Source organism: Nomascus leucogenys, chromosome 25 (genome assembly GCF_006542625.1).
Source record: "Nomascus leucogenys isolate Asia chromosome 25, Asia_NLE_v1, whole genome shotgun sequence".
NCBI classification, from domain to species: Eukaryota; Metazoa; Chordata; class Mammalia; order Primates; family Hylobatidae; genus Nomascus; species Nomascus leucogenys.
The window spans coordinates 25,098,407-25,118,439 of NC_044405.1; the positions used below are offsets into that span (position 1 = coordinate 25,098,407).

The 20,033-nt window shown below is 43.0% G+C and overlaps 1 protein-coding gene across 1 annotated transcript in view; it reads left to right on the plus strand.

Moving 5' to 3' along the window:
• Positions 1-896: 896 nt before the first annotated feature.
• The window catches only part of PCP4 (Purkinje cell protein 4), a 64,313-nt gene continuing 45,176 nt past the window's right edge, over positions 897-20,033 (plus strand). The window contains exon 1 of the mRNA XM_003280257.2: positions 897-1,085. Coding sequence (XP_003280305.1) covers positions 1,077-1,085 — 9 coding nt within the window. The 5' untranslated portion in view covers positions 897-1,076. The remainder of the gene's footprint in view (positions 1,086-20,033) is intronic.

Genomic DNA, 20,033 nt, shown 5'->3' on the forward strand with positions numbered 1-20,033 from the left:
ATGGTGGCCTGCTCTGCACAGGGAGACGAGGGGCGCTGGGGACGGGTCGCAAGACGCTTCAATCTTCTCGCCAGACCCGCTTAGTCCTGTACCAGGACTGGCAGAGTAACAGATGTGAATGTGCCTTCAGTCTGCACAACGCTTTTTTGGGACAGTTGAGGGCCCACTCTGATGCCTTGAAGACTCTTCAGAGCCTCACGATGTTGGGACTGAACAAAGGATGGAACCACTTCCCAGAAAAGCGAACAGGACTAAGGCAAGGAGAGCTTCGACCAGGCCAGGGCCAGTGTCCAGGCTCCTTCCTGGCCCCACTGTGGTCGTGAGGAGGGCACATCAGCAAGGCTGCTGGAGCCGCTCGCCTCCTTTGTTGAAGTCGTGGGGGCCCATTCCCACGTCCCAGTACATCTACTCTTATCCTTCCAGCTCAGGGTACAAGCAGGGCGACAGATTTGGGACGGGGGAGAGACAGCAGAGATATTAAAGTCCTTGGGCTGAGTTTCGTGTTATAAAGGACAAGGGAAACCCAGCTCCTGGGAAAACCTGAAAGTGCGTGAGAGGGCACGCAGGTATTTTCAGAGCTCTTATTCCCTTAGAAAAACAATCCTTCCCGCTGACATTTGAAAGGTATTTTTCATGCATGTAAATCTTGCACTCATTGAAAAACGCACAATGGCATCCCTGTGATGATCTTTGAAACTTTAGCTTTTACCTTTTTCTTTCTTTTTTTTTTTTTAAAGAGACAGGGTCTCGTTCTGCTGCCCAGGCTGGAGTGTATTACTTTTTAAAGAAATCATTTCCTTTAGAAGCATTTCCTAAAGAAGCATTTCCTTCCATCCTGGCGGAATTTGGAGCAGCGACCTAACGTGCCGTTCTCTTTTGCACCACTAGGTGGCCCCTGGTGCTCTCAGATGTCGGCCAGGCTTGCAGACAGGTGAATGCATCTCATTGGCTCCAGGGAGGCATGATGCCACCGGGCAGCTCTTTTTAAGAGAAAAGCCAGAACCGGTGGAGCAGCGACCCCTGAGCAGTGTTCTCTGTGCTGAGCGGCGGGACTGAGCTGTTGAGTTAGAGCCAACATGAGTGAGGTGAGTGACGCTTCGACCTGGAGAGGGAAACTTAGGAGTGAGGAGGGACCTCGGCTGAAGGCTTAGTCTCAGGAAATGTGAGAGGCTTAGCAGTGCTGAGGAACAAATTAATCATGTAATTATTTGCTTGGAGAACTGACAGGATTGATCTCTTTGTTTGAATGGTAAGTGCAGAAATTGGTTAAGTTTGCAAATTTTACAATTAGCCTGAGGAAGAGAAAGGTTTGCTTTCTGATTGAATTGTGACTTTGGAAAGTGCTTTGGGTTTTAGATCTCAGAAGAGAAAGCCAAATGTTTTATTCTCTTATGAAGATGCATGTCTTTGCATGATTCCCGCGGTGATACCTTTCAGAATGTGATTGGGCAGGTGGTCATCTGGTGAACGCAAGCCTTGGAAGGGAAGGGGACGAGGTGGGGAAAGGGCTGGCCGTTGGGTGGCATTTCATGGCTCAGTTGTACAAACTACCCCTGCAGTTAATCAGAGCACCAGGGAAAGAAATGCAAACAGTAGTAGGAGCTGGGAAACATCCGTGTGTATTGATCTGTGGCTCTAAGACCGGAGGCGGCCCCGGCAGAAGAGGAGCTACACTTTTGCAAATCCAAAGTCACTTCTCTAAACATGTTTACACAGAATGTGTTTTATTGGGGCCAACTGACAGCACGTTTGTTTTTTTTTAAATCATCTTCTCCTTTTTTCTCATCTATGAAGCAGATTAGTGGTGGTACAACACCATTCTCTAATTCACCTCAATAACCGAGCCAAATGCATTTTCATTTCCTCTTGGTTGGCACTTAAATAATTACTTTTAAAGATCTTTTATCTTCTCTGTCTCTTTTTGACAGATGGATGATTCTTTTCTTGGAAGTCTAGGGTAAAATTAACAACTTCAGAAATAAAATGCCTCCTCCCTGCTTTTATCTCTCTGATGGGTGATTTTTGATGTAAACATGACAAGAAGAAGAGCAAAGCACTATAAAACTTAGAAACGGGGTTTGGGACAGAGCCAAGGGTTTGAGGCAGTGAGAGACCAACTGTGGTGTGGAAGATGGGAATTCTCCCACCACCACCATCAATGGTACCTATAACAGCGGCTAACACTTGCCTAATGGTCTGTGTGCTGACAGTGTCAGGCTGTCTCTGCACCTGTCACCTTCTTTGAACCTCTCAACAACTCTGTGCAGTGGGCACCATTATTATTCCCAACTGACAGATGAGGATGCTGAGACACAGAGATGGGAACCAAGTGGTTCGAGGTCACCAGCTAAAGAACAGTAGAGCCAAGACTTCGGCTGCAATGCTGGGTGGTTGACTGCCAGGTGAATCTTGATGTCTAAATGTGTATGGAATTTGCCGAACAGCGGGGATGCCAGAGGCTGAAGGAGGAGAGGGGAGGTGAGGAGAAAGAAAGAAAGAAGTTGGGGCTCTGAAATAGAGATGGAATGATGAGGATGAGACCTCCATTTCCCACATGCTAGGAGGAGGGGCTTTCTGCTGGACTCTACAGATATTTCAGAAGCTCCTGTGTCCACATCAGCTCACCTTGCTTGCAACAAGAAGGGATGGCTGTGTGGAGTGGTTTTTCTTGATATACAACTTATTCAATAAGAGTTTCCTATAGAAGAAGGACTTAAAAAGCAGCACAGCACTGAGGGGTGGCCTCTCGGGTCAAGTCAGCTACCCTGGGATTCTGGCTCAGCTCTGCTGGGCTCACTCAACTGTGTGGGTCTCCAGGGAGAGAGCGCGTGTTCCAGAGCTCACCTGTGATTAGGGTCACAGCCTGGTTCCTGCTGAATGGGTAATCAGGGCAGCTCTGTAGTCACCGCCCCGCCGTGACGCTTACCAGACACATTTGCAGGTTCTTGCAGGAGCTCTTGCCTTAGTTCCTTTAATGTGGATAAAAGCACACAAGAGGCGCATCCCACTTTTCTGCCTCCCCTTGCTGCTCACAAAACCCCTCCCAGCTCCTGCTCCACGTCCTCCCTCCTGCCCTCTTCTCCCCCTCACATCACATGAGGCCCCCTCCCTCTGACCACCAGCATGGCCACCGCTCCTGGCTGATCTCCAAGTTCCTGGGTGTGTGCTCCTTGGAGAGCAGGAATTTGTCCTTTGACTAAACCTCAAATCTGCTTAAAATATTTAATAAAGTGGAACAGAAGCTCCTTTCTGGGTAGAGAACTGGATTCCCCCTTCATGGCACCCCTCAAGGGGTTTCTTTGGTTGGATGAATTAAATGTGGCTTCTAGTTTCAATAACTCTCAGGCAGAAATGGCTTTCAGATCATCATTTACTTGCATGTGTGACTAATTACCAAAGAAAGCCAGAGCAATGGATTTTGCCAGACTTTCCTTGACCTTAGGATTGATTGGGGGTCTGGTGGGCAGATAGTGCCTGCTGCAGTGCCAGGGCTGAGTGCCTGCTGCAGAGGCTCCGGAGCTCATTAGCTGCTTACCCGGGCCAGTGGGCAAGCCTGCTGGCTGGAGAGGACCCCAAAGTGTCATATACTCCCCGGGGCCTGCTCTGCACTTCCAGGCCTCCCCGCCTTTAAGGGAAAGATGGAGTGGCAAAGGGAGCCTCGAACTGGCTTTAAACTGGGCAGCTTTACAACAGGACGTCTTCTTTATTTCCTGTAACAACACTTTTTAGGGGAAATGACATGTGATAGAAAAGAACAGCTCAGGAAAGTAAAGTACAGCGAGAAAAGTAAAGTCCAAATTTAGGGTAATGTGAGAGAGAGGAGGTGGTTTGTGGGGGTGTCTGATTTACATTTTGGTATTAAAATATGTCACATGTGCCTGGAGCAATCTATGAGATGAATTGGAAGAGAATGTAGCAGGGATCAGAATGCAGGCTTAAGTCTATCAGCTGGATCAGAAATCTTAACCATCACAGCCTCAGTTTACAAGGTGCATTCTTGCTCCCTCATCGTACTCACCCAGGCACAAGAAAAATGACTACCTTTGGCCACTTAATAGAGCTTTTGAAAAAAGAGTTCCTGGAATGACAGTCAGTCACATGTTCTCCTTTAGGTGTCTATTTTTAAGTTGCTTTTCAAAAGAACTCATTTAGGAGAGCCAGGGGCAAGGTTGGAAGGCATAAGGACAAACATCTGGAGCGTGAATTTAAAAACGTGACACCCTTGCCCTGTTTAGGGTGAGGGTTGGAGACGTTCCAGGTCACATAATCAAATGACAGCTATTAACTGGACTTGAGACCCCTTTGGGAAAAGCCTGTTCGTAACCCCGAGTTTCATGGTCACGGGCTGGGCTCTTTTCCTGCTTTGGCGTGGATGGATGGGAAAGTGCAACTCAGTACAAGGGCTGTGGCTCTTTCTTTCGTCTAGACATTGGCCGCAGCGAAAGACGATGCCCATCAAAGGCATGATTTGAACAACATCAAGGACATTTAAGGGCAAATCTTTAGATACACATGTCTGTTCTTAGCACCCAAACAGAATCAATGTCGAACTTAATGTATACGTTAAAACGTACAATGATCTCTAAAGAAAGAAGAAAGCTGTAAATGGCATTTTTCTTGACAGAGATTGCAAACGGGAGGCTACATGAAGTTAACTCGTGAGGTGAGGACATAGAAAAAACATGAATTAAAAAAAAATGTTTTGCCACTGATTTAAAAATATCATGCATACAACAGTGGTTTGGGGCTTACATAGTTGACTATCACGGTTACCCAGTGGAGGGACTAATGTTAAAACGAAACAGATCCTAAGAAGAGAAAGACGATGGCTTTGAGCTTCTTACAATGTAAGGGTAAACTCAAATAGATGCTAATGGGTGGGTGATTAGATTTGTAAGGACCTGTATATTTTAGACCAGTTGTTAAGCACAGATTCTGAGAGTGACTGCGTAAAATGTGGGTTTTGCAAATGGTCTGCAAAACCCAGCAACAGAAGGTCAAATGACAATTCAACTTCTTATGTAATTATAAACCCATTTGAGGGTGTACCTGCAGCAAGGACTCTGACAGATCAAGCAAGATCAGTTTTAGTTTTATTGGACAACACCATGAAAGATAGTCTTTCCTCTAATTGGGGATATTAAGTCCACACAGTCACCAGCTACAATTTGGGTTTGAAGTTCAACTTTTCCTAATAGAGAAGAGGTCAAATATGTGTTTCCCAGGGCCGATGATTGCAAAGAGTTGCCATAAAACTTGTTTCCCCAATCATGAATTTTATGAAGAAATGCTGTGGGGTTCAAAAGTCTCAGGTTTTCTCTTTTGAATTTTAAGAATGACACAATGCAAGATGTGTATTTTTTTTTCAAAAAGAAAATAAATGACTCATTATTGATTTCATTAAAGGTTTAGTGAAGTAGTACGATCAAGATGAAAAGAAAACATGTGTTTTTGTAACGGAAAGTTTCTTAAACTTATGATGAGCACATTCTTTGTGTTATTTATTTACTTATTTATTTGAGGTGGAGTCTCGCTCTGTTGCCCAGGCTGGAGTGCAGTAGCGCGATCTCGGCTCACTGCAACCTCCGCCTCCCAGGTTCAAGCAATTCTCTTGTCTCACCCTCCTGAGTTGCTGGGACTATAGGCGCCTACCACCACGCCCAGCTAATTTTTGTAGTTTTAGTAGAGACGGGGCTTCGCCATATTGGTCTGACTGGTGTCGAACTCCTGACCTCAGGTGATCCGCCCGCCTCGGCCTCCCAAAGTGCTGGGATTACAGGTGTGAGCCACCGTACCCGACCTGCGTTATTTTTTAAAATTCTAATTTCTACTCTCAGTGCTTCATTAGAGATGTGACCGGGGGAAGGCATTCACAATTTGTCTATGGTCCTTCTGTTCTTAGACCACTGGGTACGTTGAACTATTTGGACGCACAAATAATATCAGGACCTAAGCCTGGGGCTTTTCATTAATTTAAAATGACTTTCTAGAAAGGTCTTCATACTGGGAGAAAAGAAGAATTTTAGGGGATGCATGCATACAGGTTTATGTTATATTGAATGATATTTTTTATGAAACACAACATTAAATATCATGCTGTTAAAGTATCATAGGCTGCATAGTATTGATTAGAAGCATCCTAGACTGTGAACTTCCCAAAAGGGACAATTTTATGTCATTCACAAGTCTGACTGCTGGTTGGGCACTTGGTAAATGTCCAGTTACTGAATGAATAAATAAGTTTTGGGATGTGGATTTATCACTTGCTATAATCAATAGTCCAGGCACCCTGTTTTCTAAATGTTGAGGCTTGTGGTGGATACATTTGGAAGAGATGTATTCCATCTTTTGTTCTTTACTCCTGGTTTGAAACCTGTGTTTGCCATGTAAATCCTTTTATGTGGGATATGGGTGCATTGTTATATACGCGACATGAGTGCTCTCATGACAGTAAAAGAAAATGAGAAAAAATAAGAAGGATCTCAACAGAAGGAACTCTTGACATTTGGGAAAATGTCAGGGAAAATATGGGAACTGAGCAAGGGACGTAGAATTCTAATATCCTGTGTTTCCATGTTGTCTCAGTTGAGACTAGCTCACTTCAGATAAGCTCAATGAAATTCAAACAAAAGAGACTAGCCAGAGAGGCAGAGCCTGTGAATACCTTGGAAAGTGGTTTGCTGTATTGAAACAGAAAACCAATTTGGCTGTGATTAGAAGAGAATAAGAGAGAGTCTAAGCAGACCTGTAGTAATATAGCCCCAGTGCCCAATCTCCATCAGCCCAGTTGTAAAGTCTGGCATATTGTTGAAGGTAAACATCTAGCACGTGGAAAGCAAGTTGCATATTATTGCAAGGAAATAGTTTAATTATCATCTAAAATTAATTCTTAATAGCATACTCATAATATTAATTAAAATAAATAATTGATATTTGAATATTTAAATATTTTAGTAAATTTATATTTGAAATAGGAATATATGAAAATTTATATGCAAAAGGGATGGATTCAAATTTCTTTTCTTGGGGAGTTCGAAACTGAATTGCACGTCCATATCCCCGTGTGATTAATCTGATAGGATCTCTGCTTTCCTATCATCCCCAGGGATAAACTATTTACCATTCTTCTTCCCATCTTTCAAATGAGGTGCAATATGAACAATGAATAGGGAAACGTTTTCCAATCACCTGGCACAGGTGCCTTTGGGGTATAGATATGGGAATGTTCGATAATGGATTGTTTTGTGCCACAAACAGCAAGCTTGCCACAGTCATCAATGGCTCAAACCTATAAATGCCACATTCATGTTGGGGTCATTCCACATGACCAATTTATCATAAGCCACTCATTCCAGGCATGGGTCTGCTTGTATATTGTTTATGCCTCACAAAGAGCTCTAAATTTATGCTTCAGAATCTCACTGAATTTACTGCTCGTTCCATTTCTGGAAGGGAAACACTTGGCCCATATTTATGACATTGCCAGTAGAAAAATCAATCACCCACTAAATGCCATTATTTTATATTTTACTCTTAACTCGCCATTTTATAAATGAAAGGAAGACAAATTAGACTCATAAAGCAGGAAGGTAATCATCCACAAATTGAACATTTAAGGGCAAGGAAGCAAAAGCTGTGAACTGTTCCAACCATTCAAATAAGGCAATTTTCCTCACAAAGGAGCTAGAATAGGGAGCAGGGGAGTCCCTCTCTTCAAGGCTTCTGCCCTCCTTTTTACACAGTCTTGGACCTGGATGAGACTAAAACGTCTCCAGCCATACATGAGTCAGACCTCTGCCTCGTAGTTCGAAAGACAACTTTTGAATGTTAAATATTATTTACGACGATTTGATAGCAAATTGGGATCCAGATTGGCTTGAGATCACGCTATTCCTGGTATAACAATCCAAGTCTGTGGTGTAGTGGCATGACAAAAGACACAGTCATCTGTTCCCGTAGCACCACATCTGTGGTTTGGTCAATAATCGAATGAAGCAATGGTTAGCTTAATTTTATACGACCTCTGAGAAAAGGACTCCAGAAATTGACAAGACCCATTAACATGTGTCTTAATCAAATAAGAGTAAAAATATAACAAGGAAACACAAAAACACAAGAGGGAGAAATGATATAATTTCTTCCTTTTTTTTCAAGGTCTTTAAAAAAAAAAACAAAAAAAAACCATACAAACATCTGTTCATCAGGTGGTTAAGTTCTAGTATTTAAAAAAAAAGCTAGTTAAAAGGTTACGCCTGCTTTAAAATATATGATTCTTATGTACAGTAGTTCCCCCTTATCTTCAGATGCCCGGTGGATGGCTGAAAGTGTGGATGGTACCGAATCCTATGCATGCTATGCTTTTTCCATCCGATAATAACTGAAAGTGCTACTAAGTGGCTATGGGCACATAGTGTAGGCAGTGTGGATACGCTGGACAGATGAATGATTCATGTTCTTAGACAGCAAGCGGTTTCATAACGCTACTCAGTACAGTGTGCAATTTGCAACTTACGAATTTTTTATTTCTGGGATTTTCCATTGAATATTTTTGGACTGTGGTTAACAGCAGGTAACTAAAACCTCAGAAAGTGAAACCAAGGAAGGTTAAGGGGGAACTACTGTATGCAATTTCTTTATTAAATAATAGCCACTGTTTCATTAGGAGTTGTTAGAAAAATATCACTTTTTTTTTTCTTGCGCCCAGCAGAATGACTAATTGTATTTAGGGTTTTCTTTTTCAAATTGTAAATTTTCTCACAGTTTTTTTTGTTGTTGTTGTTATGCAGAGAAATCTCTGATGCAATGAATGGGTCAAATTTTGAGCTGAGTATAACTGTGTGACAGCATCCTGGGTGCTGGTCTCCTCATCTCTGAGGGGTGACAGCATACACACAGACGCTGGCGCTGCCACAAGACTGCCCATGTCCAAGATGGGCGATGGTGTGGAGCCTTCCTTTACAGATCGTATCTCTGCATCTTCCTGAGAGTTTTAGGTGGAAATAGCAACAAGCAAAACTTCAAACCATTATGCCATAGTGACATCTTCTCCTTAAAACAATAAGGGCGACTTGACGTGATTTTATCCTCTTGCCTTCTATGACTTTCCACAATTGTCATTGCTCTAACAACAACTGTCTGTTTTAGCATATCAATGTTTTGGGAACTATCTTCTCAATCTTCCTGCAGATCCATAACAGAGCAATGGAATAGTGTCTGCAGTGATTATGGATATCAATACTCTGAAGTTTTTGATAGTGTACCTTAATAGGGAAAAAATTTGACCATGTATACACAAATTTTTATTGATTTTACAACTATGTATACATGCGAATATGCTAATACACTAAGAGTTAATCGCTAAAGGAAGGGTAAGGAAATCTATAATTCCAATAGGCTTTTTGGTAACTGTACCTCTTTTTGAGTCTAATTTGATGGCTGAGGTTTTTAAGCTTGTATCGGTGCTCATGAAGACATCCTAAGAATAGAAGGTTTAGTTAGTGCTTCTATTGTTTCCTTGGTGTTTGTGCTGATGGTGTTAGTATTATTTTCAGCCTATGATTTAATGCACAATTTTTCAATAAAAGACATATACAATTTACTATTTTAACTACCTTTAAGTGTACAGTTCAGCAGTATTAATTATATTTACACTGTTGTGAAACAGGTCCACAGAACTTTTTCATCTTTCAAAGCCAAGACTCTGCACCCATTCAACAACCACTCTCCATTACCCCGCCCCTCTCCTCTGGCAAACCCATTCTATTTCTTACCTCTATCAATTTGGCTACTTTTGGTACCTCCTATGCGTGGAATCATACAGTATTTGTCTTTTTGTGACTGGCTTATTTTACTTAGCATAGTGTCTTCAAGGTTCATCTATGTTGTGGCCTGTGACTATATAAGACATTTTAAAAGCCACTTACCTACTGTGGGAAGATTAGTTTAGTTAAAGGTAGATTGTATAATCTATAAATCCTCTTAATGGAACATAAGGAACTGGAATGCATCACATGATGATATTCTGAGAGCACGTCAACAGGCAGTGTGTCTGGGACAATCTCCAACTGTGGGACTGCTACTCTTTCCTACCCACCAAGTGATTATGTCAGTATCAATCCAGATATTAGCTATTAATGAAACCTAATTTTTAAATTGATCTTAGATCCTACACAAATATAAATAGAAATTCTAAAGTCTTCTTTACCATGAGTGTTTGACAGTGAAGCACCTTACAACCCCAGAGGTGCCATTGACACTGTGGTCTGTGCCAACAGCACCCCCTGGATTTGCGCTGTGAACAACCTATGCTACTGAACATGGTGGCTCTGCCCTTCCTTGAGTTGACGTCAGCCTGCTTAAGGACTGTTGACCTTGAGAAAGGCTGTCATTTTTATAGTTCCACTTAGAATTCAGGGAATCAGAGAAGGGCATCGTTGTCATTTCATTCAAAGCAGTCATTTTAAAATAGGGGACTGAGTGTCCAATGATGAATCCTGTGCAAAATCACAGAGCTTCTTGAGAGAAAGCCTAAGTTTCCCTTCCACATTTTCCATCCTATTACATTTCTCATTTTCTGGATACAACCCAATTTCTTTTAAACCTGTTCAAATTCCACTTAGGGTTTGTACAAGTAATTTATTAAATTAAAATTGTCCTGAATATTTTTATTAGCCTTGAGTAAAAAAAGAATAGCCACAGAAATCTTGACAAAGCCATTTTTTTCTTCATCAGCTCTTCCACTCTATTTCTAGGGATTCCAGCTTCCACCCTGACACCCCCAGCCTCCCATCCCATCACACATGGAGAAGCTGAGAAATGTTAATAATGCTACCCTGTGGAATGTTTCATTAAGACCCTTGTTGGGCACGGTGGCTCAGTCCTGTAATCCCAGCACTTTGGGAGACCCAGGTGGGAGGATTGGTTAAGCCCAGGAGTTAGAGACCAGCCTGGGCAACATGGCGAAACCCCGTCTCTACCAAAAATTAAAAAAAAAAAAAAAAATAGCCGGGTGTGGTGGTGCATTCCTGTAGTCCCAGTTACTCAGGAGGCTGAGATGGGTGGATGGTTTGAGCCTGGGAGGTGGGGGTTGCAGTGAGCCATGATCATGCCACTGCACTCCAACCTGGACAACAGGGCCAGATCCTGCCTCAAAACAAAAACAAACACAAAAACAAAACAATCAAAGAAACAAGAGCCTTGTTGGCAAAGTTTTCTTTTGTTTTGCCGGGTAGTGTTCTTGACTCTGAGGTTATACCAATCACCTTTATGCCTTGCTTACTCTCTAGTGCTCTGTTTGAATGAGAAAGAGCATTCTGAACCCTAACATACGTAATTTTTAGAAAACATTTGTCCAGAAAATGGTGGCCCTTTTTATGGTCAAAACCATTGCATATATAATCAGTCATCACAAATTTTGTAGTCACATTTCTTTTTTTCTTCTAGATTGTGATGAGAGAGAGAGAGAGAGATAGATTATGTCTTCTTCTATACCATTTCATCTTCCCAGCACTCTATCATTGAACTCACATTGATGGAGAATCAATAAGACGTGGTCCTTACCCCTTAAAGAACTTGTAGGGGGAGATAGAATCACATAAAATTAACTCTACTCTGGTGTCCATGCAGAGCTACAGGCCTATTCTCTGTGTAAAGCAAGTGCCAGGATGCATGGGTTAATTTGCCATTGCGGGGCTGGGAAGGAGTGGAAAGAAGATGCCAATGGGTAACCTTCCCAAAGCAGCAGGGGCTTACAGAAGTAGGGGCTCAGCACACATTGACTGAAGAATAGCAGTACGGTAGCACTCTGTGAATCTTAAAAGTCATACAATTTAGAGCCATGTGAGAATTTAGCAATCTTCAAGCTCATTATATAGATACGTGTCCATTATGATACTGTAGTTAATTCTAAACTCCTGCCTGGTGACAAAAATTGCTTTAAACATCTTGGACATTTTCTCATCCACATCGATGAATATTTGGGCCCTATGGACTTGTTGCATCTTTCTTTAAAAGTGAAAAGTCTTCTGTATCTTGGAAAGAGATTGCATGAGGACAGTCAATTACATTTTTGAAAGTGCACACATTGGTTGGTTGTAAAATTTACGTGATCCAGTTGTGAGAACTGTGTACGTGGATTTAGGTCTGTCTGTTATTTCCCTTTGTGAGAGTATCTGTCTGTGCTTGCTCATGGTAGAGTATCATTGCACTCTGTATCTCAGAGCTTCTAGTGGCTTCTTAACCATTATATTACTGTCTTCTCTTTGAAGTTTGCTCAGGGGATGGGCTCAACCCTATATTTATAACTCTGCTCTCACATATGCTTAAGTCCTGTCAAAATATCTAGATAATACAGTGCCACACCTCAAATATTATTTCTGGAAATGTTCTATACCTCAGAAATGTGGGATATTTTACCTCTTCTTGAAGAAAATTTTCTTTTCTTTTCTTTTTCTTTTTTTTTTTTTTGAGACTGAATTTCACTCTTTTTGCCCAGGATGGAGTGCAATGGCGCTATCTCAGCTCACTGCAAACTCCACCTCCTGGGTTCAAGTGATTCTCCTGCCTCAGCCTCCTGAGTAGCTGGGATTACAGGTGCGTGCCACCCCGCCCAGCTAATTTTGTAATTTTAGTAGAGATGGGGTCTCACCACGTTGGCTGAGCTGGTCTCAAACTCCTGACCTCAAGTGATCTGCTTGCCTTGGCCTCCCAAAGAGCTGGGATTATAGGCATTAAGCCACCATGCCCGGCCAAGAAAGTTTCTTAAAATAGATGTAGCAATTTGTCAAGCACCTCCACCAAATACCTCCTTCAAGTTCATAGTTATTTTTCATCCAGATTCCTTCTTTGCCATCTTTAAAAATGATTCATTTCATTTTTCAGGCACTATTCTATGAATTTCCATGTCATCACTTTTTTGCTGAGTTCTTGCTGGGAGCCAGAATTGGCTGAAATTCCTCTGAGAGTTCCCCCACAGTTGCATTTTGGATGAGGATTTCGAATTTCACATGACAAAATATAAATGCTGCTAAATGTAACTCCAGAGGTACAAGCAGTGGCGTTGGAGGCCCCTTCTCTGGCTCCTTAATGTCCCCATTAGTATTACAACAAGGAAAAGGACACGGGCTGAAGAGTCAGGCAGATACTGGCAGAAGTGAGTCCAGTTAAAAACACATCACAGTTCTGTAACCCTCCCTGCTGGCCCCCTCTGCCTTCAACCTCTTTTTGAGGTAACGTAGCTCGGAGTTTGGACATCCATAAGAACCTGTGACAGGGAGTAGGGCAGGACCAGTGACATAATTTGTGGCCCCAATGAAAAATCAATACGATGCCCCTTGTTAAACATTGATTAGAATTTGAAGATGGGGACAGCAACATATCAGACCAAGCCAGGGCCCTTCTGAGAGTGGGCCCCCTTGGACCGCATGGGTCACTCTCCCATGAGGCCAGTCCTGGGTCAAAATAAGAAGCATCCCAATTGCTTTTTAATGAACAAACTAAAAACAAAAGAGGCAGAGCTGAAGAAACATAATTCCATTATCTTTGCAATGTCTGGAGCTATATATATATATTCCCTGCCCAAGTGGAAGCTCTCAAAATGGCCCAAGCCTGACCATGGAGGTCAGTGGGTGGAGGGTCTTTCCCCCCAATCCAAGGGAGCTTTCAAGTTGGTTTGGAGGAAGCCTCCCTAGCAGCATGCTTGAATAAGAAACTATTGTGTTCAAGGATCAGCTTGGCTGGTGCTGAGGACTCTTTTGATGATGAAGTAATAAAATGGATTCAAAATCATTTGGAATATGCATATGCATGTGCATGTGTGTGCGTGTGTGTGAGTGTGTGTGTATACTTGTGTATGTTTAAAGACCATATAAATGCTAAACTCTGTGTGCAAATGTCCTCGAATTCTGATTCCAGCTGTCTTTATCGAGTGCTGGTTGTTTATCCAGGTGAAAGCATCCGCTGGCCAGTTTTGTCCCAAGTCTTTTTCTATCAAGTCTTTGGTCCTCACTTCTTCTTCTTGAGTATGTCCAGAGGGAACAGAATGCAGATGTACTAGGCTTTTCAATTAAAGAAACATTTTTGTATGCTGGGCTTTGGAAATAAAGAGGTCTACCTTAGTAATTCCGGGATCAATATGTGCAGATAGGAAGTAATTTGGTGGTGTGAGCTTTGGCCATTTGTAAGTGCCTTGTTCCTGGAAAACAATGTTTAAATTGGAATTGGGTTTATTTTCCAGTCAATTAAATCCTTCTGGATTTCAGAGGAATTTGAAACAAAATATGGAACAAATATCTATTATGAAGGAGGCACAGCTGTTAGATGAGTTGGTTGTTGGTAGTGGTGATCGTGGTTTTTTTTTTTTTTTTTTTTTTTTTTGTGGGAGAGAATTTTCACTTCTGCAGGGAGCAGCTGATCAAGTGGCCCATACAACTTTTACCTGTCTTCTAATCTGAGTCTCAATCCACTTCTTGGGCTGTGCAGCTGATTTAGGACAAAACATTCCTTTTCTTCCAAAAGTATACAACCTCTGGCTTCTACTGTTTTCTGAAGCTATTTTTGTTCTAGTTGAATGTTGGGGGGAAAAACCTGGCTATTTGTTTATTATTATACCAAAAAAGAAAGTCTCCAGCTTCTGAAGCTTGGGACACTCACTATTGGAGAAACATGTTTAGCAGCACACAGTGCCAGATAAACTACACACCTGCATTTCATCACAACAGGTCATGGCAGGAACAGTGGCATTAGCCTCCATAGGAAAAGGGTTTGCATGGGGTTCTAGGAAGCCAGTTAAACACATGAAAAACCCATTGAGACACCTAAACAGAGTGAATTACGAAGCAAGAGCTGTTTTCATGGTGCCGGGGTCCTGTCCTCACAGATGCATGAAACGTACATCTGCAATTCTGACATCACAGCGGACACGGGAACCTGTGTGATGCATTATTGAGTTCCCTGACAATGTGAAATGCATTTGTCCCGTCTTTTTCCTAAAATGGCCCACCTATTTTCAAATGCAGAGTCTTGTGCGATGTCATACATTTCCACAATGTTGCTTTAAAATAAGAAAGGGCAGGAAACGTGATTCCGACTCTGCAACCAGATGGACTGAGGCATAATATGTCTGCATTGTTGATGGCAGAAAGGGGGCGTCCAGGTCAGGTTTTCCATCTTCCAAGCCAATCTTTCCCCCTCTAGACCAGAAAGATTAAATGGCAAGTGCTCAGACTACCAAGTCGATCTGCCTAGACTCAAATTCCATTCCCTGATCCCCTCACGTAGCTGCAAAAAGCTTGGGCATATTCCTAAGCCTCTCTGTGTCTCAAGTTTTATCTCCACCCAGTTGAGATAAAGGTAGTAGCCACCTCGTAGTAGGCTTGTTTCCATGAAAGTGTTTAGCTGTTGTTACTGTGACTGAAGAAACATAGCTGCTTGCATTTGCAGACAGAGCCTTGTGCCTTGGTGCAAAGAAAGGAAAACATCTTTGCCGAACTTAGCGGTGTCATCTATTCACTCAGCTCTAAGTATGGGCTTCTCTTGGATAACAGTAGGTTTGGCCTGTGTCCTTTCTTTCTCACACCTTTTTGTTCACTTGATGAGGATGCTGACTGCAGCGGTACATTGTGCTTGGCTCAACCATGGCAGAGCCAGTGTGGCCATGGTGAGAGATCATTCAGGATGGATGACTGCTTAGGGACCGGCAGGGAAGAGTCTCCCAGCGATGGCGGCATTTCATTCTGTGGCCTTTGTTCATTCTTTGGCTTTTATCTGAGTACACCTGGCATGGCATTTTACCGACTGTACTGGGGAGGACTGGGGGAATGGAAAGCCGGTATTACTGCTGAAAGCAAAGAAAAGATGTGTCTTTCTCCGTGGCCGGTTTCTGTAATCCGGGAAGACCCCATGTGGGTTTTCTGATCTCATGTCAGCTTCCCTAGCCTTTGAAGTATAAAATTGCTAGAAGAACCACGTCATCCTCGGAGGGACAGGCAGGCATCCTTAGTGTTCTTGAAATGGTTACATTGTCAGTTTCATTTAGTTCTAGAAGACTGGCCCTGCCTGTTGGTTTTTCTCCTAATCATCTGTATAAGAAAGACTTGCCCTTAAATGGGTGAGTTACAGGCACAGCTCAGTTTCTGTCATTACGCTGATCTTTCATTGACAGTTTTCTACCCTCTGTTACTCTTGGCATCGGGCTGGTCAGCCATAACTTCTAGGGATGGGGAGAGAAATCGAATCTCTTCTATTCTTCTCTGTACTACTTCAATCTGGCAACTTCTATGTAGACTGTGAGAATATAACCTTGTAATAAACATTTGGGTCTCTTTGCCTTTGTCCGAGAGCCCACTGTTATTTTTTTTCTAATCACAGCAGCTGCTCTGGCTAGCATCTGGCTCATATACCAGCAGCCTTTATTCTGAGACTAATCTAAGGATTCAACACAAATTCAGGAAGGCAATCAAAGAAGTGGGTTGGATGGAGAAGTATTTCTTTGGGTGCAGTTCAGATGCAGAAGGTGGTAGACACCTACGTTTATGCATTGTCCTAGCACCCTACAGATCCATGGGGTTTCCAAGGGTGGCTTGGTGGGGTTGGGGGGCGCGCAGGTGAATTTGGCTGTAGCTGGGATAAATGGAGGTGCTTGTATGTTGATTCCTGGGCCCTTTGATCCAACCTCTGGATTGGGGAGAGGCTGCTGATTGGAGCAGATGCACACACCTTGTAACAGGGCCACTGAGTTCTCCTGGACTTCCATCCACATTTCTTCTTTGTCATCAGTGTACCCTCCTCCTGTATCTTCCCTTTCTAGAAAAAAATATGAGCTGTGATTTGTACGAAACACACGAAATGCATCCGTCAGAATCAGAGATCCAGGAAACTTCAGCTGAAATTAACAACTTCATAACACAGGTAGAGCCTGCATCCTTCATGAGAAAAATGACACAAATATTAGTATTCTTTGGAGTCTCTTAACATCCATGTGAGGTACATATTTTCTGTATTCTATTTTATTTTAATTCACTGTGAAAAAGAGACTGGTCAGATAAAGAAGCTGAGGCTTTGAGGAGCGGAATCATTTATTTGTGATGATTCAGCCATATTTACTCCCAGTGTTTCAACTGTGAGCTCAATGCACTGTTTTCATAACCTTTACTATATTGCAAGTTGAATACAATGAAAAAATGGAGAAACATCTCTTCTTAACCCTGTTTTACCATTATTTTGCTCTCTGATTTTTCCTAGAGACCAAATCCATGCAATGTGAGCGTTTTTATCTCATTAGTTCTCACACGATAATGAGGTGGGTATATTGTTATTCTCATTTAATAAAAACAGACACTGAGGCTCAGAGAAATTAAGTGTGACCTGAACTGGGCCACACAGCTGCTTGGGGCCAGGGCTGGGATTACCTGGGTAGTCGGATTCCAGCACACTTATTTTTGAGGTTAAATTTATTAAGGTGTAATTTACATGTGGTAAAATCTACTCCTTTTAGTTGTATGTTCGATGAGTTTTGACAGATACGCAGTCTTTTTTTTTTTTTGAGATGGAATTTCTCTTTTGTTGCCCAGGCTGGAGTGTAATGGTGTGATCTTGGCTCACTGCAACCTCCGCCTCCCAGGTTCAAGCAATTCTCCTGCCTCAGCCTCCCAAGTAGCTGGGATTACAGGCATGTACCACCACACCCAGCTAATTTTGTATTTTTAGTAGAGATGGGGTTTCACCATGTTGGTCAGGCTGTTTTCAAACTCCCGACCTCAGGTGGTCCGCCTGTGTTGGACTCCCAAAGTGCTGGGATCACAGGAGTGAGCCACCGCACCCAGCTGACACATATGCAGTCTTATAATTGAGAGATAGACTATTCTGGCCAGGCATGGTGGCTCATACCTGTAATCCCAGCACTTTGGGAGGCTGAGGCAGGCAGGTCACCTGAGGTCAGGAGTTCGAGACCAGCCTGGCCAACATGGCAAAACCTTGTCTCTACTAAAAATACAAAAGTTAGCCGGGTGTGGTGGCATGTGCCTGTAATCCCAGCTACTCGGGAGGCTGAGACAGGACAATCGCTTGAACCCAAGGAGGCCGAGGTTGCAGTGAGCGGAGATCATGCCACTGCACTCCAGGCTGGGTGACAGAGGAGACTCCGTCTTAAAAAAAAAAAAAGAGCGAGACAGAGAGAGTGAGCGATTATTCTATCACCCGAACAGTTTCTTTGTGTGCTTATGGGCAGTCCTGTCTTTCCACCCTTGGCCCTAGAGCCCACATGCTTCACCAGCACACCTTAAATAAAAATAAGCCCAATTACGATGCAAGGTATTTATGCCGTTTTGAGAATAGTATGATCATATCGGCTTTTAAGTCAATTAAATCTCATAGTGCAACAGTTTATAAATGTTACTTTATAATGAAGAGCTGAAGTATAGAAAAGTAACAAAATGACACCAGAGTGACCTATGTTCCTGGTCTTTGTAAATTATGCCAGGATCTCTGACTGCAGGGAGGGCATTCAATGAATGGGAGCGCTTGTGATTCTGAACAGCAGCCCCGGCCGGAGCCTTTAAATGGGTTTCTGTCCTGCCCCTTCTCAAACTGACACTCAGCAAGTGCCACCTGCTCCTGCTCCAGGGGGCTATTCAACCATGTAGTCCCCGGGGGAGCCAGGGCTGTGGGAGGTGTCGGTTGCTAAGAAGCAACGAGCCTGAGGCCCAGCGGAGCTCCCAGCTGCCCTCCCTCTGCTCTGACCACAGCTCGCCCCTCTGCCAGGCGCTGCCCTCACAAGGCAGCTGAGAAGGACATCACGCTGGCAGCTGGGGAAACCTCTGGTTCGGGGCTGGAGAAACAGTTCTGGGCATGTGGTTGAGGGAGGACACATCTCTTCTTTCTAGCCCAGGGAGTGTCCTACCTCCATGTGGTTTGGGGTTCAGGAGAGAATTCAGCCCATGCCCGGCAGAGGGCACACACCCAAGCTGCGCTGAAGGAGATGCCCTCCCCTGTGCTCTGGGCATCCCCCAAAGCCAGGCACCCTCTCCCTCCCCTGGGAAAGGATGCCAGGACAGGCCTCAGAGCCTGCAGAGCCGGGCCTGTGCCCGGCTTTCTTTCCTGAGCGTCTGTGGATGAGTCTGTTCTTTCCTATGTTGCTGTCTGAACGTACTAATTAGTCTGCGGGCAGCTTAAACAACAGAAATGTATTCTCTTATAGTTCTGGAGACCAGAAGTTTACAATCATGGTGTCTGCTGGGTTGGTTCCTTCTGAGCGCCGTGAGGGAGGATCTGCTCCAGGCCGCTCTCCTGGGCTTGCAGATGCCGTCTTCTCCCTGTGTGTCCACACTGTCTTCCCTCTGCACGTCTGTGTTCAAATTGTCCCTTTTAATAAGGACACAGTCATATTTGATTAGAGCCCATTCCAATGAGCTCTTCTTTACTCGATTGCAAAGATGTTCTCTTTCAAGAGGATGACACTGTGGGGTACTTGGGGTTTAGGGCTTCCTCGTGTGAATTGTGAGTGGAGGTCCCAATTCAGCCCACCACACTGCAAAAGTGGTAGTAGCTCTGCCTAACGCCAAGGACCATTCAGAACCTTCTATGATATTGATTTCAGGAAACTGACAGCAACACACAAGTCATCACCATGAGTCTTCGTTGAGCCAAGTTGAATAAACAAGTGGCTTTATTGGCAGGTATGAAATATGTAGGATTTGAAAAGTCAGGGGGAGTTCCAAATGAATTCAACAGTGTGGGCTGGACATTTCACTGTGAAATCTGTGAAATTAGAAGAGTCCACACAGAAGTCATTAAATAGCAACTGTTCTTTAAGTTGTATATATAAATTGTATATATATATATACACATATATACATATATATGTATACATATATAATGTATACATATATATGTTGTATATATATACATAAATGTATACCTTTATGAAATTATATATATGGCATGTGGTTGGTTTTATAAAAGAGAGAGTATATATATGTCCACCTATAAGAAGATGGAAAGAAAATATTCTGAAGTATTAACATGGATTAACTCTGATT